This window comes from Pelodiscus sinensis, chromosome 4, assembly GCF_052426305.1.
Source record: "Pelodiscus sinensis isolate ZL-2025 chromosome 4, ASM5242630v1, whole genome shotgun sequence".
Lineage (NCBI taxonomy): Eukaryota > Metazoa > Chordata > Testudines > Trionychidae > Pelodiscus > Pelodiscus sinensis.
In genome coordinates, this window is record NC_143055.1 from 81,701,243 (window position 1) to 81,727,616 (window position 26,374).

At 43.2% G+C, this 26,374-nt stretch overlaps 1 protein-coding gene across 4 annotated transcripts in view; it reads left to right on the forward strand.

Annotated features, from left to right (window-relative positions):
- Positions 1-26,374, forward strand: part of SH3D19 (SH3 domain containing 19) — a 115,071-nt gene that overhangs the window by 62,504 nt on the left and 26,193 nt on the right. For 3 of the 4 annotated variants that reach the window (XM_075930037.2, XM_075930030.2, XM_075930028.2), the window contains exons 6-10: positions 27-231; positions 983-1,984; positions 14,189-14,296; positions 21,430-21,542; positions 25,645-25,703. In XM_075930037.2, the coding sequence (XP_075786152.1) occupies positions 27-231; positions 983-1,984; positions 14,189-14,296; positions 21,430-21,542; positions 25,645-25,703 (1,487 nt within the window). The remainder of the gene's footprint in view (positions 1-26; positions 232-982; positions 1,985-14,188; positions 14,297-21,429; positions 21,543-25,644; positions 25,704-26,374) is intronic. The other variant, XM_075930029.2, reaches the window with a different exon arrangement.

Consider the following 26,374-nt stretch of genomic DNA (forward strand, 5'->3'; position numbering starts at 1 on the left):
TTTTACCTTTTTTTTAAATTGTGTAGCTTCCACCATCTTATGAGCAGGTGATAAAAGAAATTAACCAAGTGCAAGTCAGTCCAACAAATAACAATAATGCTGCTGCTGCTTCTAAACACACTGCTACGTCTGCAACACAGACTGACTTTCCAGAAGAAATAATCATCAATTTGCCAAGAAGTAGTGTAAAAAATAACCAAACTACTCTCTCTGAATCTGAAACTGTTCCAGGTAAAAGCTTTATATTGTGTTCTGGGGATGCTTTTAAAAGTCAATGTGATCATTTTTGCATTCAGTACAAGTGTTTCATTTATGGACTAGTTGATGCTGTGAATTACTGCATTCTCTTCTTACCTCTGATAACTGGATATTCCATTCTGGCCTGGGTCAGAAGTAAAAATGTGGTGTTCTTTAATATTACCCAAAGCTACCATGCATTTAATATTTAATATTTCCCCCCACAAAATCAGCACAAGTATTTTTCCACTCTATTGGCAATCGGTAAATAAAGTTAATCTGCACTAGTAAAGAGATGCTGAAAACACTGGGTGGAAGAGCAAGGAGGATGTAGATCAGGACTGAGATGTACACAAACCTAGTTGGAGAAGATGGTGTACTGTTCCTTGTTCTAGCCAGTGCTGGGAAACCCTAAATGTCATGAAACTTTTTTTAATATATATTTTTCATTATTTGATGGTGGTTTGAGTATGTTAAAATGAAAGTGCTGCAAGTCAGCAAAGTAAGTTTGGACTTTTTACTTTTAAATTCTGTGTATTTGAGCAAAGATCAATTCTTTCTGTAGTGTAATAATATTTTTGCCGATTGAGAAAGCAAGATTGACAAATCTAATACAAGAAACAGTGAGTCTAAGTGGAATAGTTGCAAGAATTTCAGTCAGAATGGTTAGAAAGGCCAAATGACAAAATAAATTTGTGTTTAAGATGTGTGAGAACACAATTTTAAAGCTTCTTTTTTCTGTCAGCAGTGCAAAGTCCTCTCAGACCTCCCAGACCCATCCTGAATAGCAGTCCTTCAGAAAATGAGGCTCCCTTAGTTGTCTTTCAAGCTTCTGAAGAATGGAAGTGCCAAGAAAATCCCAGTAATGTGACAGGTCCAGTACCGAAACCAAGATCAAAAGGCAATCTCAGACCTGTTGTCAGAGATATTCAAAGTAAATCACAAGACAATCAGGAAGAAGTGAGTCAGCCTCAAGCTGAAAAGGAGCCATCTCCAAATCAGCCTGTGAACCTCTTAGTTGATAGATTATCAGATAATCACATGTTGTTGAACAGTATGAATACAGAAAAAAGCCAAAATAGTATTGGTTCAAGGATCAAAGCTTTTGAATCCCAAACAAGTTCTGATACCTCAGGATTATCAAAGAAACCAGAAATTGCTCCACGATCATTTGGCCCAAGACCATCAGTAACTGCAAAAAAGCCAATAGTAGCTCCAAAGCCAGAGCTAGGGGCCAGGAAAGCTTCAGGAGAGTTGGATTCATGGACAGGAAGCACACACAAAGCTGCACCCAGAGAATGGCACCCTGCCCCTCAAGAAGCCAGGAGCGATGTCGTAACCAAACCTGAATTGCCAAAGAAACCAAAACCTAATCTTGTAAAAAGTACTAGTAACAATTTGCTTGATGCAAGGAATGGGGCAGCTTCAGAGAACAATGTTGGACAAAAGAAATTCCCAGTTCCTGCTCCAAGGCCACTCATTCCCAAAAAGTCATTTTCTGTAGAAAGTCCTACCCCTTGTTCGACTTTACTAAAGCCAGTCATTGCTGCTCCCGGTCTCTCTGAAGCTGCCCAAGCAGTGGCTTTCAAGTCACTGAGGGAGTCATCCACTCCAACAAACTTCTCAACATGTACATTACAAAGTAAACCAGCTGGGGAAGGAGATCTTATCAGTTTTGATGATGACATTTTCCCCCCTAGTTCAGTTGGTTCAGTTCAAGAATGTACTAGTTCTGAAGCAGCTGCAGGTAAGAACAAACATAAGGACATAAATTACAAGTTTGCATGCACATAATATTGTACGTATTTACTGCAGTATTAGTATATGTATATATAAAATTACCTGATTTTTGTTGTATTAAGCTTCATGTGAAATAACATAGACTCAAGAGATCGATATGAATGACCAATAATATTCCCAGGCTGTGTAATTTTGAGAATATGCCAACTGGATTTATAACAAGCGTAACTAAAATAATATATAATAAGCTCAGTAAACTCCACCTGTTCCTTCCAGGATGAATCATGATGCTTTCTTGGGCACTGGAGATATCTTGCCCCGTGCTCTCTGATCTATCTAGTACTAATATCTGAGTACCTAGCTCCTGGACAGTGAGTAGTATGTGTATAGATATTTATTCCCAATTATGTAAGTGAGAAGTAACAGTGTGCAATTTACTTTGGGAAATCATGACCAAGCACCGTAAAACATCATGCACCATGAGTGGAGGAAATGAGTGCAATTATTCGAGAATCATAGAATTATAGGACTAGAAGGGACATCGATAGGTCATTTAGTTCAGGCCTTCACTCATGGCCAGTATTCCCTTTAATTTTTCCCACCCCCTTGAGCTGAATGAATTTTGTTATGTGCACCAATATGGAGATGGTGTGTCAGACATCACCTTCATATTGGTGCACATAACAAAATTCATGTGGTGGGGTGGGGTCAAAGCGCACTCCAACTACAGTGGGGGAAAGATGCATGGAGCTGGGCCATCCTTCTCTGGCCACCAGACTGGAGCCCATCTTGGGGATGGAGAGGCATTCCTCCTCACCTTGCACAGGTGCCTTGAGTGTTTGTGCGGTGCTAAATAGGCAACTTTATGGCCACACAGCTTACTGGGAACTTAGCTCATGGTAGGAATAAGTGTTATCTAGGTCATCCCTAGCAGGTGTTTGTCTAACCTGCTCTAATAAATCTCTAGTGATTGAGATTCCACAACCTCCCTGGACAATTGATTCCTGTGCTTAACCTGCCTGTGGTTTTTCATATTGTTCAACCTAAACTGTCCTTGCTGCAATTTAAGCCCAGTGCTTCTTGTCCTATCTTCAGGGGTTAACAAGAACAATTTTATTTTTTCCTCTGTAAAAACCTTTCACGTACTTGAAAACTATTATCATGTCCCCTCCCAGTCTTCTCTTCTCCAGATTCAACAAACCCAGTCTTTTTCAGTCTTCCCTCACAGATCATGTTTTCTAGACCTTTACTTATTTTTCTTGCTTTTCTCTTGTTTGTCTACATCTTTCCTGAATTGCGATACCCAGAACTGGACATAATACTCCAGTTGAGGCCCAATCAGTGCAGAGTAGAACAGAATTAGTTCTTGTGTCTTGCTTACAACATTCCTGCTCATACATCCTAGAGTAATGTTTGCTTTTTTTTTCAACAGTGTTACAGTGTTTACTCAGATTTAGCTTATAGTCCAATATGATCCTCAGATCCCTTTTTGCAGGACTCTTTTCTATACAATCATTTCCCATTTTGTATAGGTGAAGCTATACAATTCCTTCCATAACAGAGTATTGTACTTTGCATTTGTGTCCTTATTAAATTTCATCCTATTTACTTCAGACTATTTCTCCAGATCATTTTGAAGCTTATAGGGGAGGTGTTTCCACCAGCAGCAACCACCACCAAACGTGACTTTTTGGTTCAATCAAAACTGTTTGGCAAAGGACCAAATTTGCAAAGTTTTGTTGACTTTGCATTTTATGGCAAATAATATATCTGAGAGAAAAATCTGAAGAACTTTTAAAAATCCTATTTGGTCCCTATCTGCGTCTTTAAGCTTCTAAATATCTTGGAAAATAAGTGTCTCAGAATTCAGACCATAGGCTCTGCTCCTGCAAAGAATGGGACCCTAGGGTATGTCTAGACTACATGGCTCCATCGATGGAGCCATGTAGATTAGGTTTCTAGACATAGGGCAATAAAGCGGCGATTTAAATAATCGCCGCTTCATTTACATCAAAATGTGCCGATCAGTTGTTTGGCGGCACAGCACGGTAGTCTGAACACTCCGTGATTGGCAAGGGAAGCCCTTGTCGACCGCGGAGCATCTAGACTATTGCGCTGTACCACCAAACAGCTGATCAGCACAGCGCGGCAGCCATTTTGATGTAAATGAAGCGGCGATTATTTAAATCGCTGCTTCATTTCCCTTTTTTGAGTACACTAATCTACATGGCTCCGTCAACGGAGCCATGTAGTTTAGACGTACCCCTAGTGACCATACAGAGCTCATCACAGAATTGGGAAGTTAGATTGTAAACTCCATGGGGCGCAGAGACTTATCTTTCTCTGTTTTTATATGGTTCCTGGCCCAATCTTAATTGGGGAAAAACTCCATAGGGAAAAGCAGATATATTTCAATTATGTTTACACACATTAATTAACACATCTTTTATTTGCTAAATTTCTCTTTCCTAAACTTTGGTAACTTTACAAAAACAGCTTCTTTTTTTTCTTGAAAAGGAATTCAAGCATGTATTGATTTATGTCTGTTCATGGGCCATATAGTACTGTAATGGCTGTAGCTAACATAACATACTGGAGAGTTTTAAATTTTACTTAACTTGTTTTTGAGAACTGCACAAATACAAGTCATATTCTTTTGCTGATGAAGCTCATTACATTTAATACTATGGGTAACTTTGGTTCCTACTCCAGAGTTCCATCTGTCATTACAATACTCTGTTTTTAAGCAGAATTCCCAACTGCAATCCATAGGGAGTGCCTATTAAAAACAGATGATACAATAAAGCCCATGGTGAATGAAACACATTTTTGAAAATGTGAATTTGGGAGTGAGGATGTGTGTGCGTGTGAGAGAATTAATAATGTCTAGTACTTTTTTTTAGCTGTTTCACGTAAGCATTAAAAAAATTCAGCTCTTTGAAAAAAGATACATAAATAGTGCATATGTCACATGAAGCTAATATTTATTAATGGTAATGTGTTCTCATTATAACATGTGCTTTGCATAATTGGATGTCTCTTTTCTGTATTGATGCAGTAACTCCAGGATGGGTTTAGGAAAGTAACTGTAGAAATGCCTTATAAGTTCAGTACTGCTGATAGTGATACATATATTTGTCAGAACTGTTTGAACTAGATAATGAACTGCTTTTAAAAAACTGAAATAAGGTGACCAGTATTCTATTGAAATGAAATGTGCTGTAGTGTAGGGGGGGATCAGTTCAGAATAGACAACATGAGTCCTTTTCTTTGTGGATTGATGGGATCTGGAACACTTCAGAAGCAGTATCATTCTCTTGGGAAGAGAAAACTTGAGAATTACTTCCTAGACCATTCCAGGAAATGTAATGGGACTGGAAATGACTGTGTCTGAATAGAATTATTTTTCGCTCATCTTTATCCATTAGCGTGTGCCTGCAGTACAGAGCAGATCCTAAGACTTTTCCCCAAGCATTCAAAGTGTGGTTAAAGGAAACAGACAACTAAAAATACTGTGGAGCCCAGCTGATAAGCATTCAGGCATAATTCTTAAATTTAATGGTCCATTGCAAAGAAAACAGAATCGTAGCTACATACATGACAGATTGCCCCACCGATCCAAGAGAAATTAAATAAATATGGAACCAGAAATCCTGTGCTAGAATTGCCAGAAAAACCAACTCTCTGCCAGAAAAGAAAAAGAGCACCACTTCTGTTTACCTTTCTGATACATTACAGTCATCCTATAGATACACATGAAAAAAATACTAGGTTCACTTTTTCAAGGTGGACATTTTAATTACAAACTCAAAAATTAAGTATAGAAGAACCAGATTAAATCAGGATTAACTCCAATAAAATCAGTAAACTTGTCTAGGTGTTGGTGACATCGGAATTGTGCCCCTATTAGTTGTTACTATTGGTAGCACTATGACTTGACAAGGGATTCACAAGAAAATAACTTGCGAGGGGAAAAAATATGCTGACGTATTGCACCTACATTAAGTGCTTGCCCTGTTCCCATAGGAACAGCTTTAGGTTAACAAGATGAATCCACAGTAAAATGCTTTGTAAAGGCATGAAGAGCAGCTGTAATCTGCTCTCAGTTCCCCAGACCTTTGCATTTGTATTGAATAATGACATCACAAAATGCCAGTGCTCCATGCTTGTTGCTATGGAAACCTTACACCAGAAGAAGGGGCTTTAGTAGATGGTTTTTGGGACACAACACTTACCACTTGTCTTTAAGAGAACAGTTTTACATCACAAATGAGAATGTACAGAAACTAAATATTTCTGAAATGCAGCTAAAATATCCTGTCTGGTGCTTAAACTTGTTTTAGGACTGTGCAGAGATATCATTGCTGTAGTTAGAGCCTGATGCAAATCAGCAGTTCAGTCCAGTCTGCCATTTATAGCCAATATGGTGTACTAGAAAGAAACTGCAGGATAAGAACATGGGGCTACTGGGTGGCCCCACGTTAGCAACTCCTCCGGCACAGCTGTGCTACCCCCAGCACCTCCACACAGGGTCTCTTCCATCCATACAGCAGCCCTGGCAGAGGACAAAAGGTGGAGGTGGCCTGGCTGCTCCAGAGGAGCTGCTGGCGAGGGGCCTCTTGGTGGCCCTACATTCTACTCTTTTCTCTACTGCGTTTCCCAGGATCGGCCTGACGTTCAGGCCTCTCCCACGCACTGCAGTGGGGAAAGGAGAGAATGAGAGCAGCTCCTCTAGCACAGCTGTATTGCCCCTGGTGCTGTCCTATGGCGGAGGTGTAGTATGGAGCTTAGACATGGCTACATGGAAGGGCTGGGGTGATAGAACAGAGCTGAAGGAGCTGCTGACATGTTTTTCCTTTTGCCGCTAGTCTGTGGCACAGCAGGAGAGACAGAGCCCTCTTCTGGTAAGGTGGTGGATCATGGGGTAGGAAGAGGAAGAGCATAGGGGACCTGGGCTGGGGGCAGGGAAGAGTCAAGTAGAGAGTCATGTGAGGAGGCCCCCATTAGCTGCTGCCCCTCTTCCTATTCCCCATATTGGTAAGAAATGGATTCCATTTGCACCATTGCCACAAATACAACACAGCAAACTGTTCCACAGAACATGAGTCAAACACCAATGTAAGCACACGTGATGAAACAGATTCTGGGGCACCACAGCAGTTCAGCTAGCATGCTAAAATGAATATAAACATTAATGAATTTACCCTGTGAGGTATATAATCTCCACTTGGAAAGAGGGGAATTTAGGTACAGAAAGCTTAAAGCCCTGGTTTTACAGAGTGCTCAGTACCCACAACATCAGCTGAAGACATTGGAAGCATTGGGTGCTCAGCACTTACATACAACAAACCTCAAGCAACTTGCCCAAGGCAGGCCCACTGACCGGGGGGAGACAAAGGGGACAGCTGCCTTGGAGCCCAGCAATTCTAAAGAGCCCAGCTGCGAAGCCCTGGGCCCTTTAAATCGTCGGCTGAGCACCACATGTTGTGCTCCAGGTGTCACTGAGGAATGGCTGGCCCCAAACCCATGTTTTCCACCCAAGACCCTGCCCCTTCCAGGAGCACGGAGTCAGCTCCACCACACCTTTCCTAGGGGTTCCCCTGGCTGATGGTCATAGAGAAGGCAGAACCTTGCTTTGAATGCAGATCTCCTGAGTTCCAATCAAGTGTAAACCTTCCTCGACAAGGCCTAAATTAAGTATGAATTTACTTAAGGTTCAAGGAGAGACACAGGCCAAAATTAAGCCACTCAAAATGTGTAAGCATCTATTTTGAGTTAGTGCTCTAATTAAGATTTGTAGTGCTTGTTTGTTTTTTCCCCTAGTTCTGACCTGTGCAATTGTAATCACATATAGTCAGAGGTTTCAGTATCCATTCTGACAAATCTATTTTACAAAGCCATACGGTGGAAATAATAGCTCAATTTCACCTTTAGTTTGAATATAGTGTTCTTCTCTTTCATTTAGCCTCTTGTACCATGAGGTGCAAAGGGTGTCCACAACTTTCCACCTTTTATTTTGACCTTGTGCTGCTCTGTTCAGACCGCTGAATGTAATGTTGGTGTATTAAACTTTTTTTCCGTTGTTCTGCATAATGTTTTCCTAGATCATCCTCTTTTATTCTCCTGGTGACGTCCATCTTATTACTTATCATGGAAGTTGTGTTGGTGGCATTCTTAAAGCATGTTCTGAGTGTGTCCATCTTCTTCTTACCATCTGTAATTATTTAGTTTGGTTGGCTTTAGTTAGAATTTTTGATGATGCAAGAAATTCTTTCCCTTGTATTCTGAAGCTCTTCCCTAGGCTTTTACTTCGGAATGCATTACATTTCTTAACAGTTTCAGTTGTAGATTTCCATGATTCTGCTTCAGAAAGGAGAGACATAATGCTGATATTAAAAAATTGTATTTTGGTATCTGTGCCAGTCATGCTACTTTTCCAAATATTTTCAAGCTAGTATTTTTCCATCTACTCTGATGGATACTTTTGGGACATTGATAGCTGTATATTTTGTCTTCCCCTTGTTGATAAACAAGTCAGCTGGATTTGCTTTCTCTTCTACAAGTTGGGACTGCTCTTAAATTACAAGATGTGTTAAACTGAACAGAACAATGTCATTAGAAAAAAATGAGGACATTAAACTGTGCTTTATCATTTATCCCTAACATTAATTAGTCCATGACATAGTGCAAGACCAGTGTAACGATAGTGGGGACAATGAACCTTTGCCTTACTCCATTTATGATGCCAACAAATCGGCATTCCCAGTGCTATTATGTCATTCTTGGTGTATTGCGAACACAATTTCCAGGACTTAATCAAAACAGAATGGCTTTTTTCAAAAATACTTAATAAATATGTTTCTCACTTTCCCTCTCACTACCTGTTTGAAAGTTTCCTTCATTTTTGTTGATGTGTCTACCACATCTTTTACTTTTCATAAAAGAAAGGAACATAAAAACATAGCTCATCTTATTGTCTCCTAGCTATGGACTAAAAATAAAAGCTTCAGAAAGATAGCCATCGTCTTCCCCTAAATAAAGGCATATACTTCATCATCCCTTTTATTTTTTGGTGTGGAATAAGGATGGCAAAACAGAGCTGGGTGAAATATATGTTTTCCTCTTCTAAGCCAGTAGAACCAAGAAAAAATATACACTATACTCATGCACATGGTATTTTCCCCTAACTTAAGCACACATATAAGGGAATATACCAAGCTACTTTATTTGCTGCTACAGAGAAGTCAGACTAAAAAATACAGGCTGTAAAAAGTATAGAAAAGGATTATTAAAGAAAAAAGGTAATAGCTTATTGGTATTGGTGTTATCTGTTATGAAGAATGCCCTAGAAAAATGAATTTTCTGGCATTGAGAAGCCCTGAGTGTATTAGCAATTCTATTTTCACACTTTTCTGAATCATGCTCAAATCAGGCCCAATTGTTATTAAACACCTTTTTAAAAAAAATCATATGCTATCAGTCCCATTACACAAAGCAGCATAATATTTTACTAGACAATTTCCACTAACACAACTCTGGGGAAGAGAATGACACAAACAAGTTAATGAGGTTTAAACTAATTATGAAGTGACAATATTATTACTGATCATAAGATAATGAGTGGAAAAGTCATGTTCTCCTAAATGCTTGCCTTAGCCTTGTGACAAATAGCTCCCAGATGATATAATGGTGACTTTTTCTCAGAGGTTACCTGTGTAGAGCAGTATCTCTAAAACAGCACTAAAGATTGGTAAAAAGGGTAGAGAGAGGAAAAATGGAAACTCTTGACAGCTAGGGTAGGGGTGGACAATAATTTTTGACCCGGGGGTGGGGGCGGGGGAGTGGTGGGGCTTCCATGGGCCAGATCAACTCTCTTAGCAGGCTGGATCTGGCCCGTGGAGGCCCTTTTGCCCACCCCTGAGCTAGGAGCTGTTACAAATTATATCCCCATCCTGTAAAAATGTTGGCATGGGTTTCTCTTTTTGATTTAACGATGCATCTATCCATGCGGGATTGGGGCTTCAATGTAGGAATGTAAAATCCCCAATTAATCAGTTAAATGATACATTTAACTGGTTAGCTTCTTAACCAGGAACCTTCGGGTGAGTGGATGGAGATGCTGCTCCAGCCCAGTTGGGCTGCTCCAGGCCGGCAGGGCTGAGCCCACCATGAGCGGGGACTGTTCCGGCTGAACAGCATGACACAGTGGGGTGGACAGGCTGTTCCAGCCTGGCAGGGCCACTGGTTAATCAGTGACCGGTAAGCATCACCTGGTACCACAACAAAATGACCATTTACAAAGACATTTAAATGTGTAGCTATATATAGTTGAATGAGATCCACAGTACACAATAGTATTTATTTGGCGGGGGGGGGGGGAGGGGGAGAGAGGTTGTGTGACCTGTTCAGCTCTACTATAATAACTGGTTACACTACCATATGGAGTATTCTCTAAGTGAAATTATCTTAATTGAGCCTATTTTAATGGAATGATGTAGTTAGAATATATCTCTTCTGTCTCCCCCTCCATAATTCAAATTTGAAAGCATTTAAATAAAAATGCAATTTAAAACAAAGCCATTAAGAGGTAAACACTATATTTTTATGTTTAAAAGCCTCCAATTTAAATCTCTGAGTAGCAAATTGGTAGGCTTCATCAGATTATTCTTTGCAAAAAATGTCCTCTCTGTCTTTTATTAATGTAAATTCTGAACACGTAACTTAAAGAAAATATTTTATATTTTACCCCAGGAAGACTCATTTTGTGTAGGGTGTATTTCCTTTAATTCTATTTTGTCCTTTCCTGATTTCAATGAAAAGAAGAATATGGAGAATTTAAAACAAATACCCATTGTGATTTCTTATCTAAGTGCATCAGACACTCAATAACATTTTGTGTAGCTAGCATACATCTGAACAGCTATCATATGAGATCAATGCTTATTTACAAGGGCCGTGTGACTGGTGGATTTGTTGGCCAGAATACATCTCCCATTTCCATTGTATGCAACTATGCTGTCCTAATTGTTGGCATTTTAGTGTATGAGGATGGATACTGCCAGAGGAAGAAACAGTACTTCAATAATATGGAGTAGATCTAAAATAGATGCATGTTCCTTGGGATAGAGGTAATAGGAGTCCTGTAGTAAGACGTTATTTGTTTATCCCAATACATGTCTATGGCTGCCTTTTGTATGATATTTAAACAATTCATAAACTGTTATCACTTAAGCATTAAGTATGGGGCCCAGAGAGGGTGAGTAACTTGCCCAGTGTCATCCAGCAATATGTAGCCAGAAATAGAACCCGTCTCTGATTCTAGTGTTTTAACTACAAGGCAAGCCTTCCCCATAACTTCAGGATTATGATCTGTAAGAAAAAAAAATTCAAGGAAAACCTGATTTAGCCACTTATTAGGAGATGGAGGGGACGCCAAAAAGACTTTGTAACCAGAGCCTAATATTTGCAGTGGAATATGTTGCTTTTTTTCGTTAGCGCTTTTTTCTTCTGTGGGAAATTGTCTCTTTTACAAGTATGAATGCATATCAGAGCAACTGCTTTGGAACATGTACTAAAGCTGTACTGACTTTCCAAAGATTTGCTATACAGAGATGCACTTGCTGTTGAACTATGATTTGAATAGTCCTGGAGAGCACCTGGAACATGTTTTAAGTTCATCTTTGCATCTCTTCTGAGTACACATTTAGAAAAATGTACACTATTAAATAAGGGCAGAGTAATCTGCTTTCATTATCTCTATATTTATTGTCTTTCCGTACTGAGATGGTGATGTTTCTCTTTGTCATGAAAGGTTTCAGAAGGTTGAAAAAGCTACCAGAGGAGAAGCTGTTCTGGATTTGATTTTAACAAATAGGGAGGAACTAGTTGAGAACTTGAAAGTGGAAGACAGTTTGGGGGACAGTGATCATGAAATAATAGAGTTCATGATCTTAACAAAACGTAGAAGGGAGACCAGCACAATTGAGGTAATGGATTTCAGGAAAGCAGATTTTGATAAGCTCAGAGAACTTGTAGGTAAAGTCCCATGGGAAGCAAGACTGAAAGGGAAAAACAACTGAGGAGAGTTGGAAGTATGTCAAAGGGACGTTGTTAAGGGCCCAAAAGCAAACAATTCCGCTGTGTAGGAAAGATAGAAAATATGGCAAAAGACCAGCTTGGCTTAACAAGGAGATCTTGCATGATCTCAAAATAAAAAAGGAGTCCTATAAAAAATGGAAACTAGGACAAATAACAAAGGATGAATATAGGCAAGCAACACGGGAATGCAGGGGCAAGATTAGAAAGGCAAAGGCACAAAATGAGATCAAACTAGCTACAGGCATAAAGGGAAACAAGAAGACCTTTTATAAATACATTAGAAGCAAGAGGAAGACCAAGGACAGGGTAGGCCCACTGCTCAGTGAAGAGGGAGAAGCAGTAACAGGAAACTTGGAAATGGTGAAGATGCTCAATGACTTCTTTGTTTCGGTCTTCACCGAGAAGTCTAGAGGTGTGCCTAACGTAGTGAATACAAGCAGAGAGAGGGTAAGTTTAGAAGATAGGATACACAAAGAACAAGTTAAACATCACTTAAGAAAGTTAGATGTCAGCAAGTCAGCAGGTCCTGATGAAATGCATCCCAGAATACTCAAGGAGCTGATAGAGGAAGTATCTGAGCCTTTAGCTATGATCTTTGAAAAATCATGGAAGACAGGGGAGATTCCAGAAGACTGGAAAAGGGCAAATATTGTGCCCATCTATAAAAAGGGGAATTAGAACAACCCAGGAAACTACAGACCGGTCAGTTTAACGTCTGTCCCAGGGAAGATAATGGAGCAGGTAATTAAGGAAATCATATGCAAACACTTGGAAGGTAATAAAGTGATAGGGAATAGCCAGCATGGGTTTGTGAAGAACAAGTCATGCCAAACTAATCTGATAGCTTTCTTTGATAGGATAACGAGCCTTGTGGATAAAGGAGAAGCGGTGGATGTCATATACTTAGACTTTAGTAAGGCATTTGATACGGTCTCGCATGATATTCTTATTGATAAACTAGGCAAATATAACTTAGATAGGGCCACGATAAGGTGGGTGCATAATTGGCTGGATAACCGTAGTCAGAGAGTTGTTGTTAACGGTGCTAAATCCTGTTGGAAAGGGATAACAAGTGGAGTTCCGCAAGGGTCTGTTTTGGGACCCGTACTGTTCAATATCTTCATCAATGATGTAGATATTGGGATAGAGAGTACGCTTATTAAGTTTGCTGATGATACCAAACTGGGTGGGGTTGCAACTTCTTTGGAGGATAGGGACATAATTCAAAATGACCTTAGCAAGTTAGAGAAATGGTCAGAGGTAAACAGGATGAGCTTTAATAAAGAGAAATGCTAAGTGTTCCACTTAGGAAGGAACAATCCGTTCCATACATACATGGCGGAAAGCGATCTAGGGGTCATAGTGGACCACAAGTTGAATATGAGTCAACAGTGTGATGCTGTTGCATAAAAAGCAAATATGATTCTAGGTTGTATCAACAGGTGTGTTGTAAGCAAAACTCATGAAGTCATTCTGCCGCTCTACTCTGCACTAGTTAGGCCTCAGCTGGAGTACTGTGTCCAGTTCTGGGCGCCACATTTCAAGAAAGATGTGGAGAAATTGGAAAGGGTACAGAGAAGAGCGACAAGAATGATTAAAGGTCTAGAGAACATGACCTATGAAGCCAGGCTTCATGAACTGGGCTTGTTTAGTTTGGAAAAAAGAAGATTAAGGGAGGACATGATAGTGGTTTTCAAATATCTAAAAGGGTGTCACAAGGAGGAAGGAGAAAATGTGTTCTTCTTGGTTTCTGAGGACAGGACAAGGAGTAATGGGCTTAAAGTGCAGCAAGAGAGGTTTAGATTGGACATTAGGAAAAAATTCCTAACTGTCAGGGTGGTCAAATATTGGAATAAATTGCCAAGGGAGGTGGTGGAATCTCCCTCTCTGGAGATATTTAAGAACAGATAGACATCTGTCAGGGATGGTGTAGACGGAGCTTGGTCCTGCCTTGAGACCGGGGGGACTGGACTCGATGACCTCTCGAGGTCCCTTCCAGTCCTATGATTCTGTGATTCTATGATTCTATACAAGTGGATTAATAACGAATGAAATGTCTGTCAAGATATATGTTTGACAAAGACATACTAAATAAGTTGTCTTTTTTCCTTAGATCCCTTTCAGTTACCCGCCAAAAATGAGCCTGCAAAAGAACAGACAGTTCAACCAGCTATAGCACGGAAACCTACTGTGATCAGAATCCCATCTAAACTAGGGAAATGTAAGTTCTTCATATTTTTATTTCTTATCTGAAGTTTTCAGAGAAACTTCAAAAAGAAATAATTTTATCAAAGTTTGCTATTGAAATTCTGAATTACTTATAGCTATTTTTGTTAATGGCTAGAAAAATCTTAGCCAAAATAATTTAATCTCTGTCATTATTAAACAGCATGTTATGTTTCCATTTTTGTAGAAAACTGTAATTAAAGATTAGTTTAATACAAAGGTGCTAAGTTTGTTTTACCACCAAACATAGACACTTAAATATAAGCTAGCACTGAGTAACTCTTACAAAGCTAGAAAGCTGCACAAGGAGAGGCATTAGAGGTGTTGGTGTTGAAATTTTCAATTTATTAAGTACTTTTTGCATGTTGCCAAGATATAGATTTAGTAAACAACACATTTTCATCCTGGTGTTCGTTCCCCAAAAGAGAGGTATCATCACATCCCTAGTAGCTGGGCCCAAAAGTACAAGCAAAACCCACATTCCTCTACACTGTGTCAAATTTTTAGTAGTAGGGTGGCCTGGTTTTAGCTTCTCTTAAATATTTACATCACTATTTCCAGAAGAATGTTTACTTTTTCAGTGAAATTCTATGTTTTTTTATATAAGAAATACCGTGGAAATAGAAAAATACAGGGGAAAGTTTTTAAAAACTCAAAATACATAATAACCTTTTTGGTTTGCACAGTTATGTACTCTCAACTGTAAGAGCCTGCCTAATGAAGGCAGATAGATGTGTTCCACGTTTCCAGTGTGATTCTCAGGTCTTAGTGTCAAGACAAATTTGTTTTCCCCTTTAGCTGAAAGACAAACAATACAGTCTCTTGCTGCTCTCTAGTGGTAACTAAACTGCCCTCCAGGGTCTGTCAGTCATGCTCTGTCAGTGGGTGTAGTGAGGTGAACATCCACTCAGTAAGAGACTAGTGCTGGGAAAGAACTGGGAGGAAAGTGTGGTTCCCAGTAAGCAGGGTGGCCTATGAGGCTGTTCAGATCCCAGAGCAGAACCAACTATCCCTATTTATCAAATGTGAACTCTGCAAAAACTAAGGCTACGTCCATACTGAGAGCTAGGGATGTGATCCTCTGTTCATGTGCATGCATGTCTGTGAGCTCTCACTGAGATAGTACAAATACAAGTAGTAGTGTAGCTGTTGTAGCAATAGCAGAGGCATGGCTTAGCCATGCTTAGTACACACCTTCCTGAAAACAGTGATACACGCTTTACTTGGCTAAGCTGTACTTCCGCTGCCACTACCCATGCTACTGTGCTTGTCCCACTATTTATATTCAATGAGAGCTAACATAAATATTAACATGTGAGCTATGCTTCTCCCACCTACCCAGCTCCTGATGTAGATGTAACCTTTGAGTCATAAAGATTATGGTCAAAAGGGACCACCAGATCATCCATTCTGAACAGGCTACCAATGTCACCCCTCTGCCAAGCCCAATATCTAAAGAATTACAGCCTTTAGGAGACTAAGCTGTTATGTGCCAAAGGCAAAAAGCAGGAGGGACTGAGGTGCATCCCTACTTGAGGCCCTTGCACTGTCAGGGAATTGATATAGTGAGATAATATCAAGATTCATAGACCCATACAACACTAGGACTGGAAGGGACCTGGAGAGGTCATCGAGTCAAGTCCCCTGCCCTCATGGCAGGACCAAATACCGTCTAGACAATCCCTGATAGACATTTATCTAACCTACTCTTAAATATCTCCACAACCTCCCTAGGCAATTTATTCCAGTGTTTGACTACCCTGACAGTTAGGAACTTTTTCCTAATGTCCAACCTAAACCTCCCTTGCTGCAGTTTAAGCCCATTGCTTCTTGTTCTATCCCCAGAGGCCAAGATGAACAAGTTTTCTCCCTCCTCCTTATGACACCCTTTTAGATATCTGAAAACTGCTATCATGTCCCCCCTCAATCTTCTCTTTTCTAAACTCAACAAACCTAATTCCTGTAGCCTTCCCTCATAGGTCATGTTCTCTAGACCTTTAATCATTCTCATTGCCCTTCTCTGGACCCTCTCCAATTTCTCCACATCTTTCTTGAAATGCGGTGCCCAAAACTGAACACAATACTCCAACTGAAGCCTAACCAGCGCAGAGTAGAGCGGAAGAATGACTTCTCGTGTCTTGCTCACAACACACCTGTTAATGCATCCCAGAATCATGTTTGCTTTTTTTGCAACAGCATCACACTGCTGACTCATATACAACTTGTGGTCCACTATAACCCCTAGATCTCTTTCTGCTGTACTCCTTCCCAGACCGTCGCTTTCCATTCTGTATGTATGAAACTGATTGTTCCTTCCTAAGTGGAGTACTTTGAATTTGTCTTTATTAAACTTCATCCTATTTACCTCAGCCCATTTCTCCAATTTGTCCAGGTCATTTTGAATTATTAACCTGGCAAGTGACCTGTGCCCACATGCTGCAGAGGAAGGGGTTTGTCTTTCCCCTCCTTGTACCCCTTCAGGATCCTTATCAGTCTGACCTGAGGAAAAAAAAATTCCTTCCTGACCTCACATATGGTAGTTGGTTTAGACTCTGAGCATGTTAACTAGAACCAGCCAGCCATGCCACCACAAGAGAGAATTCTCTGCGTCATCTCAAAGCACACTTCTTTCAGTGATCCATCTCCAGCTGCAGCCATCCCTCACACTTCAGAAGGAGGAGACAAAAAAATCCAAACAACAAACAAAACCACCCTAGGCTATCATGGGTTTCAGTCTGACTCATCTATTGCTGCACAAAAGCCTTGTGGTCATGAGGGGATTGAACTGGGAGAGCCCTATCTGCAGAAGTGATCAGGCAGCAGTGATTCAAGAAGACCTCAGCTCCACTTGCTGTGGGGGAGATAGCGTCTGTTGGGAGCCAACATAACACAATAAGTGAACAGCTCTGTCAAAAAAAAAGGGGGGGGGGGGAGGAAAGGGCTGGTGCCTATAAGCTTAATGATTCAGCACCACAGCAACTCCCAGTCTTTGAGCTTTTGTGAAGATCTAGTTGGGAGTTAAAACTGCTCCCCCCTAAAATGTAAAATCTGAGAAGAAACAGAAGTGAAAACATCACCTGTCTTCTGATGTTTAAACTCTTAGAGTTGGCAATATTGTTTATGGAAGGGATGTGCAGGAAAACTAGGCTATCTGTATCAGTATCGGGATTTCAAAGAGGTGTGTAAAAATAAATCTCTAATGCTCTTTTAAATCACTGAGGGTATGTCTACACTACAGTGCTAATTTGAACTAACTTAGTTCGAATTAGTTAATTCAAACTAAGCTAATTCGAACAAACGCATCTAGAACTAAAAACTAGTTCGAATTAGCGTTTTGCTAATTCGAACTAGCGCGTCCTCATTAAGTGGACCCTGAAGCGGGGTTAAGGATGGCCGGAAGCAGTGCTGGCAGGGCATCAGAGGAGGACTTAGAGCAGTGGTCCCCAACCTTTTCAGGATGGCAGGCGCCAGGGGGCATGGCCGTTCGCCCGCCAGGCACCAGGGTGCGGGGACACTTGCCCGCCCGGGGGCGGCCCCCCCCAGCCGCATGCCCGGGGGCGGGGCCCCCTCCATAGCCGCGCGCCCGGGGAAGGCGCCCCCTGGCAAGTGCCGCACGCCCGGCGCCCCCCCCCATAAGCGCCGCGTGCCCGGCGCCCCCCCTCCCCCCGTAAGCGCCGTGCGCCTGGCGCCCACCTTCCCCCCGTAAGCGCCGCGGGGCCGGGGCCGGCGCTCCCCCCCGTAAGCGCCGCGGGGCCGGGGCACGCGCGGCGCCAGAGCCGGCAAGGGTACGCGCGGCGTCCCCGGGGCCGGGACCGGCCATGCGCCCGGGGCTGGCACCTGCCAGCCCAGATTGCTCCGCAGGCGCATGTAAAGAGCCCGGCGGGCGCCATGGCGCCCGCGGGCACCGGGTTGAGGACCACGGACTTAGAGCATGGAGATGCTGTCTCAGGCTAGCCGAGGGCTGTGCTTAAAGGGTCCCGACCCCCACCCCAGACAGACAGTTCTCAGGGGTGCCCCGCTTGCAAAGCAGTCCTGGCTTGGAGTGCCCTGAGTGCCCACACTGGGCATATCACAGCACTCGGTCATCAGCCCGGCTGTACTTGCCACAGGCTGCCATCTGGGGAGAGCGGGCAATTGGGGGCTGCAGGAGAGCTTCCACCCCCAGAAGCCTGCAGAGCCAGCCCAGTCCTCCCCGTCGGGGGCTCGTACCCCATTCCTCCCTCACCTTGTTCCACTTATCCTTCTCTAGCCCCTCTTCTTGATGTACAAAATAAAGATAACGTGTCTTCCAAAATGGAATCTGTCTTTATTGAACAAAACTGGGGGAGACTGGGAAAAGGAGGTGGGAGAGGGGAAGAGAGAGGCTGGGAGAGGGGAGGGCAACTAACATGATCAGGGGTTGGGAACAGGTCCCATATGAAGAGAGGCTAAAGAGACTGGGACTTTTCAGCTTAGAAAAGAGGAGACGGAGGGGGTACAGGAAGAGGTCTCTAAAAGCAAGAGTTAGGTGGAGACGGTGCTACAGAAAAGTTCTTCGTTAGTTCCCATAATAGAAGGAGTAGAGGACACCAAAGGAAAGGAATGGGTAGCAGGCTTCAAACTAGTAACAGAAAGTTGTTCTTCACAAAGCAAAGAGTCAACCTGTGGAACTCCTTGCTGCAGGAGGCTGTGAAGGCTAGAACTGGAACAGAGTTTAAAGGGAAGTGAGATCAAGTCATGGAGGTTGGGTCCATGGAGTGGTATTAGCCAGGGGGTAGGAGTGGTGTCCCTGCCCAAGGTTTGTGGAAGGCTGGAGAGGGATGGCACGAGACAAATGGCTTGGTCACTGTCTTCGGTCCATCCCCTCCAGGGTCCCTAGGGTTGGCCGCTGTCGGCAGACAGGCTACTGGGCTAGATGGACCTTTGGTCTGACCCAGGTTGGCCATTGTAAGCTCAGGGCTCAGGGTCGGGGGTCTCAGTGGACCCCCTTGATTCTCTTGCACACCTGCTCCTGGGTGGCCAGGCTGGCAGCTATCCTGCCCAAGCCGGCCACTTTCCTGTGCCTAGTGCGGAGATCGTGGACGAGGTCCACAATGTCCGCACTAGCCCAGGCGGGTGCCCACTTCTTGCGGTCCCAGGCAAGCTTCCGGGAGCCGCCAGCCTGGTCCCGGGAAGAGGGGGGAGGGATGGGGGGCATCGGGTGGCTGGCTCAATCCGTGCCAGGTGCAGGGTCTGCTGGCTGGGTGCTGGCAGGCTTGCACCTGGCACGGGCACCGTAGCCAGCCCGTGCCCCTTTAAGGGGTCCGGGGCCGGGAGGGGGGCATACGAGTTTCCCTGGTGTTGGCCAGAGTGGCCACCAGGGATACCTGGGGAGGGCTAGCCTCCCACTAGTTCGAATTAAGGGGCTACACACCCCTTAATTCGAACTAGCTAGTTCGAACTAGGCTTAATCCTCGTGGAATGAGGATTACCTAGTTCAAACTAAGCGCTCCGCTAGTTCGAATTAAATTCGAACTAACGGAGCGCTAGTGTAGCGCCTATGAAAGTTAGTTCGAACTAACGTCTGTTAGTTCGAACTAACTTTGTAGTGTAGACATACCCTGAGGTATGTTAAGAAGAGATTTTTGTCTCTTAAGTTAAGCCTTTCTTTACTTCCCATCACACTGGCTTAGATCACCAAGAAAGCTTTATTATCTTTGCTCGGTCTCCAAGTACTTAGTGTCTAAGGATGGATTCGTCTTTAGGTTTATTTGTTTTTTAATTCCAATCGAGACTTTTGGGTCACTTGAGATACAATTAAATGTTCTATGCTAAATAAAAGAACCCTACATTCTCTCCTGAAATCTCCCTTCACACAATGTGTGGCTAATTCATAAGATAAAACTCTAGGTCTCCACTTGGCTGATAATGCCTCACTTGGTCTTTTTAAAAATGTTTAAATATTTAGGCTAAGCTGACAAAGCTTTTTTATATGGTTCTGAGCATGGGTAGAAAGCCAATGGGTTTAAAGAAGTGCCTCGGACTTTGTTGTGTCCATCAGCTGAATACACAAATACCATGAAAAATGTCCCAGTCTGTACTGATGCATTATGGCAGTGTTTCTTTAAACTTTTTAAGACAGAGGAACACCAAACAATAATTTGTTTTATGGGGAACACCAAGGATTTTTTTTGTTCGGGGGGGGGAGGGAAGCCCCCAGGGAAAAGTTAAGCCCCCCCCCAAAAAGGGCCCCTTTGAGCAAAATAAATAAATAAATTTAAAGGGCGACCATTTTTAATTCTGTTCTCTCCGCGGCACACCGGTGTGCCATGGAACACACTTTAAGAAATGCTGCATTACAGATTAGCAGATTTCAATCAAAGTGTGCATTTAAAGCCAATGGCATAGAATCCTTAAATCCTTTTTAGTGGCTTTTACTGATGGACTAGAGATGAACCTCTCCATCTTGTAATAGCAGGAACCATACCATACCTCTTTTCTTCTGCTCTCTCATACCTACCACACTAGACTCCCTCCAGACTTAAATTGCAGAGGAAAAAGTCAGTGCCCTTAGATTTAAAGGAAGATTGGATACATAACAAGGGAAGCGCTCCTACAGTGTTCCTCAAAATGGGGAAGTTTCCTATGCACCTTGTTAGTATTTTTCAGTGTTCCTCCTCATATCTTACCTGTACATGCTAAGGGAGTTGTCAGGCCTGCTGAGTGGGGGGAAGATGGACTGAGAAGGGGAAGAAGGCAATTGCCGTAGGGCCTGGGGATTCAAAAAGGCTCAGCTTCTGCCACCACCGCCATTGGAGCAGGGATGGTCAGAACCACGGGCCCTTTAAATCGCTGTTGGAGTGCCATGCAGCATGCTCCAGTTGGCTCTCAGGGCTGTGGGGGGGGGACGGGGGGCAGCGCAGTATGCTCTGGACAACCCTGTGGGCTGGCTGGCCCCCTGCCTACCCCTTCCACTCTTTCCAGGAGCACAGAGATGATGCTCCCTCCCCCTACCTTGCCCATGGGCCCAACAAGTCTGTTGGCCCCCTAGGAGTCGTGTTTGCAAAGAAGTGTTGGGGGATTCATTTTGATTGTTAATATCTATCTTTTTATACTCCTTTTTGGTCCCTACAAAGAACTCATCAGATTTACAATTTAATACTTTTCCAGCTTTAAATGACGTTCCACATATCCCTCCACCCCTTCCAGCTGAAAAACCCATTGGGAACACCTCTGGGGTTGTTGCTGGAAAGCCCAGCAATGCCAGACAAACAAGAAAAGAAGTAAGTTCTATCTGTATTACATCTTTTGGTTAGCAAAGCAAACAATCTGTGACAAATTGCTCATTGTGAAGTAAGTAATTTGAGGGTTGGGGATGTTACTCACAATGATAAGGCATTTCCTAAGTTTTTCTTCCCTATTTTATTTTTTAATCAGTCTAAATCATTCAGATTGTTGTCAGTTCTGGAAAACACATGGTTGATTTAGATTTACACTTTGTTATGCTTTGATCGTGTTTATCTTCTGTTTTCTATACTTTTGCAGTTGCAGTCATGCTCCCTGCAGTAAGCTTTCAAAGTCTTGCAGCAGACTTTAAACTGATAGGATTGATATGGCCAAATTCTTACACCCCCCTTTGAAAATGTATCTCCTGTCTTCACACAGGAGGCATATCTCTGTCTGTATGCCACTCTGAGGAATAAAATTGCTTCCAAAGAAAAAGGGGAACTTTGCAGCAGCTTTTGCTCACCTCTGGCTGCATTACACAGATGTTTTCCACTAAGTTATTCAGATCCTGAAAACCATAGTTTATTCTCAAATGAATCTTTTACTTTTCACTCTGGATCAGTGACGAACTAGAACAGGAAATACCAGTACATCCCACAAAGCTTGGAAATGGGGATTCTGCATACCTCATTTCAATCAGATTTATTTGAGGGAAAACTTTGAAAATGCTGGTAAAAATGCTTAAATCTAGAGTCTGGTGGCAAAAATGGAAAAGAAATCAGCTAATATAATGAGCAGAAAAGATATAAAAACAAAAGACCTGTATGGACACTTTGCCTGAATAAAAAACAGCAGACAGACAAGCCATCAAATTACAGATGTATTTTCAGCACTGAGTAATCTATCAAAGGATGTGAGTGAAAAATGTCTTCTCTTTTCCCTGCTATGATTCTCCTCTCGTGGTCATAGATGCAGAAGTTTCTCATCTGCTCTCCTTCTCTAACGCATCCACTTGCCTGAGGGTATATCTAGACTGTGGTGCTATTTCGGCTAAGGGTGTTAAGGACTAGTTGAGTCCCCTTCCCCATCCCCACTGCCTCTATCAGATAGAGGTAGAAAAGCGGGGGAAGAGGGAGTACTTCAGAGCGGCAGCGATAGGGTTGCCAAGTGTCCGGTATTGACCCAGACAGTTTGGTACTTTCACCTCCTATCCAGTAAAAAAATTAAGAAAATATTGGACACCTAAAATATCCAGTGTTTTCTGGGGGGTTTTCCCTGCCAGGAGGCGAAAATACCGGACACCTGGCAACCCTACACACACTTGGCAACTGGGCCCAGCGTCCCTCGCTCCCGGACCTCCTGCTTACCTAGGGTTGCCAGGTATCTGGTTTTCTACCGGACAGTCCGGTATTTGGGCCCTCTGTCCAGTAAAAAAAAATCCAGAAAATACTGGACATGTGCAATGTCTGGTATTTCCCGGTTTTCCGGCTGGGTGCCGGACGGAAGCCTGGTGAGGGCAGGGGGAGCGACTGAGAGGCAGGGTGCGATTGGCAGTGGGAGCCCTGGTTGTGTGTGAGGAGGGGGGGCAGCCCGGTCCATGCTCCTGCATGCTGGTCAAGCTCATGGTGGAGCTGCAGCCGGACTGACTCGCGCAGGACGGGAGTGCCTTGCAATCTGCACAGCCCATATCAGTCCTGCTCCCCGCCGGCTGATTCGCTCCCCTGTCCCCTCCGCCAGCTCTGTGTCACGCTGGCCAGTTCCTGCTCTGGATCTTCCCTGGCCAGTCCCTCTCCCTGCCCCACAACCCCCCTCCCTCCCCCGCCGCCACCAACTCTGCATCCCGCTGGCCGATTCCTGCTCTGGATCTTCCTCGGCCAGCCCCGCTGCACCCCCCACCAGCCCTGCTTCACCCCCCACCAGCCCTGCTTCTGGTGGCCAGTTCTTCTCTCCTCCTGAGCTCCCCCATCCAGCTCAGACCCCATTGGCCGCCACCCCTCCCGATATCCTGCGGCCAGCCCCATTCCATGCCCCCCCCCACCAACCAGCCCTGCTTCCCATCAGCCCCCCTATTTCCCCCCAGACAGCCCCATTTCCCCCCCCCCCATTAGCTCTGTTTCCCGTCCCCGCCCCTCCTGGCCAGTACCACTCACCTCCTGGCTAGTCCTCCCCTCCACCCCCCGCCCCATGAAGCATGTCCGGTATTTTTTTTTTTTTAATGACTACCTGGTAACCCTAGCAGTGATCCTATCCCTGTGATTACCACAGAGATTTAAACTGAAAAGCAACTTGCCTCCCCCCGCTTCAGCAATCCCCCTCCCCCAGCACCCAGCCTCCCTCACCCCCAGCCCTCATGCTTACCTGGTTCTGCAAGGCTGCTGGCACAAATTGGTCTTGGAGTCTTTTGGGGGGGGATTTTTTTTTTTTGCTCAACAACTTTGGTCCCCCCCCCTTTTTTTTTAACTTCAACAAAAAAATTTCTCAAAAATTTTCTCAAAATTTTTCAAAAAAAAAAATTTTTTCGGGGGGGGGGGTGTTCGGTATTTTTGTTTCAACCATCTGGCAACCCTATGCTTTCCTGGTTCTGCAGGGAAGCTGTATTCTGGCTTGATCAAGAAAACAAAATGGCCGCCCACAAAAAGCATAAAGATCAAGGGGAAGCAATGCCTTCCCAGGGTCTTAGTGCTCAACTGCTCCCCTGTTCCTATCCCTATCCTGACTGCATGCACTGAAAGGGGCCATTCTGTTTTAATGCTGTTTTATTTTTTAATATTTTTTGCTTAATAACTCTTGGAGTCCTTTTTTTTTCTTTTGCTCAACACCTTTGGTCTCTCCCCTTTTTTTTCCCCTCAACAGAATTTTTTCCCCGTTGGTGTTTTTTTTTTTTTTTTTTTGGCGGGGGGAGAAGGGAAGATGTTCGGTATTTTTGGTTAAACTATCTGGCAACCCTAGGCAGCATTGCATGGATCCCTAGGTCAGCTGGGAAATCCCGAGCTGACCCCGAGTTCCATGTGGCATTTCTGCTTAACCCAGAGTCAGCTGGGGAGTCCCCTGCTTACCCCAAGCTCCAAGAGGGCACCTCCGTTTTGAAATGCACAAGGGCCCTAACGAGGACTCTTTTGTGCATTTCAAAGCTGGCATGCCGCATGCAGTCCAGGGCCAGCCGGAAGTCCCACTGACTCCAGGCTCCACGCAGGCGCTTCTGCTTTGGAATGCACAAGAGCCTCTGGGCTCTTGTGAATTTCAAAGCGTGTGGAGCCTGGAGTCAGCAGGACTTCCTGCTGGCCCGGGCTGCACATGGAGTTCCAACTTTGAAATGCACAAGAGCCTGTGCTAGGGCTCTTATACATTTCTAAGGAGGAATACGGAAGTGCCTATTGACTAGTCAAATAGTCCATGGAAATTTCATCAACTACTCAACTCGTAAATTAATCGATATTTAACATCCTTAATTTTGGGATACATCCAGTATCCTGAAATAGCATTTTCTGCATCTTTACAGCATGCCCTTTATTTTGAAATGCTGTTGAAATAAAAGGCATGCTGTTCCGACATCCCGATAAACCTTGTTCCACAAGGATTAAGGGACTTGTTGGAATAGCAGTCTATTTCAAAATTTGGCTCTGTGTAGACAGCACCAGATTTCAGAATAGATGATCTCAAAATAAGCTGGAAATAAACTATTTATTTTGCGTAGCTCAAATTGTGTAGCTTATTTCACACTAGCGCTGCAGTGTAGACGCACTGTGAGTGACCCCATTCTAACTCCTGATCTCCCTCCTGCCTACTCTCATCCCCTCAATCCTGCTAGTGCAGGTTTTTTCTACATTGTCCGATCTACTACTTATATATCCACCGTGATGGTGCTTCTGCCACATTTTTTTGCGAGAGAGTTATTATCCCTCAGTCTTAGGATTATAATATTTACAATTTTCCCAATAGTCAGCCTCAAATTTCCCTTTTAAAATTCATCCCAGGGCTTTTCTTATTATCCCCTTGTACAGTATTGCCCTAAAAAGTTCCTATTGGTAAACTCCTTTTGGCTTCTGATTTGAAGTTCTTCTCTGTCTAATATTATTTAAATAAGAAAATCATATTTTTAAATCGTAACACATCAGTGTCTCTTATCTGTCCTAAAATAGCATTTTTGTGTTCTTGTAGGAATCTGAACATTCAGATCAAACAGGTACTACTTGGACAGAACCTGTGCTGCCCCCTAGGTAAGAATTTCTAAATAACAATTTCAGGGGTCTGAGATTTTCTTAGTTGGGCAAGTATGCATATCTACTAAGGGTATATTATTAAGACAGTAGGATGTGTTAAGTTGTGGTTTTGATATAATCACCAATAATTAGGCATGCACCAGTGACCAACTAATGCACACCACTTTGTGGCTACTTGATATGGTGGAGAAAGGGAGCCCCCTAGAAGAATTGCAACTCAGCTCTTCTGGTATCGTTGACTGCCAGGGCAATCTATATTCTCTCAGATTTTGCCCCTTTATTGAAAATTGACAACAGATAGAGCTAGAGACCATCCTTTCTTCCACAGAAAAGATCATCAACAGCCATCTTCACTTGCTCCTGTGATTGGGCTTGGGCTGTGGGAGCAAAGAGGTGGTCTTTGCCCTTCTAAAAAATGTTGCTGAAGAGGAAAGGTGCCAGGTCAGTTGCCTATCTGAAGCTCTAGATGCCTTATATACAGTGTTATAGACTTTAAGTGGAACTTAAGCTCTTAAATCTCATAGGCACTTTTGACAATTTATATCTAGAACTTAATCAGGAAGCTTGGACATTGTCAGTGTACCGTTCTGTACAGAATAATCTCATTGCACAAAAGTGGCAAACGGTTCTATTATCCAATGATGCCTGTTAACCAAGGCAGGGTCTTG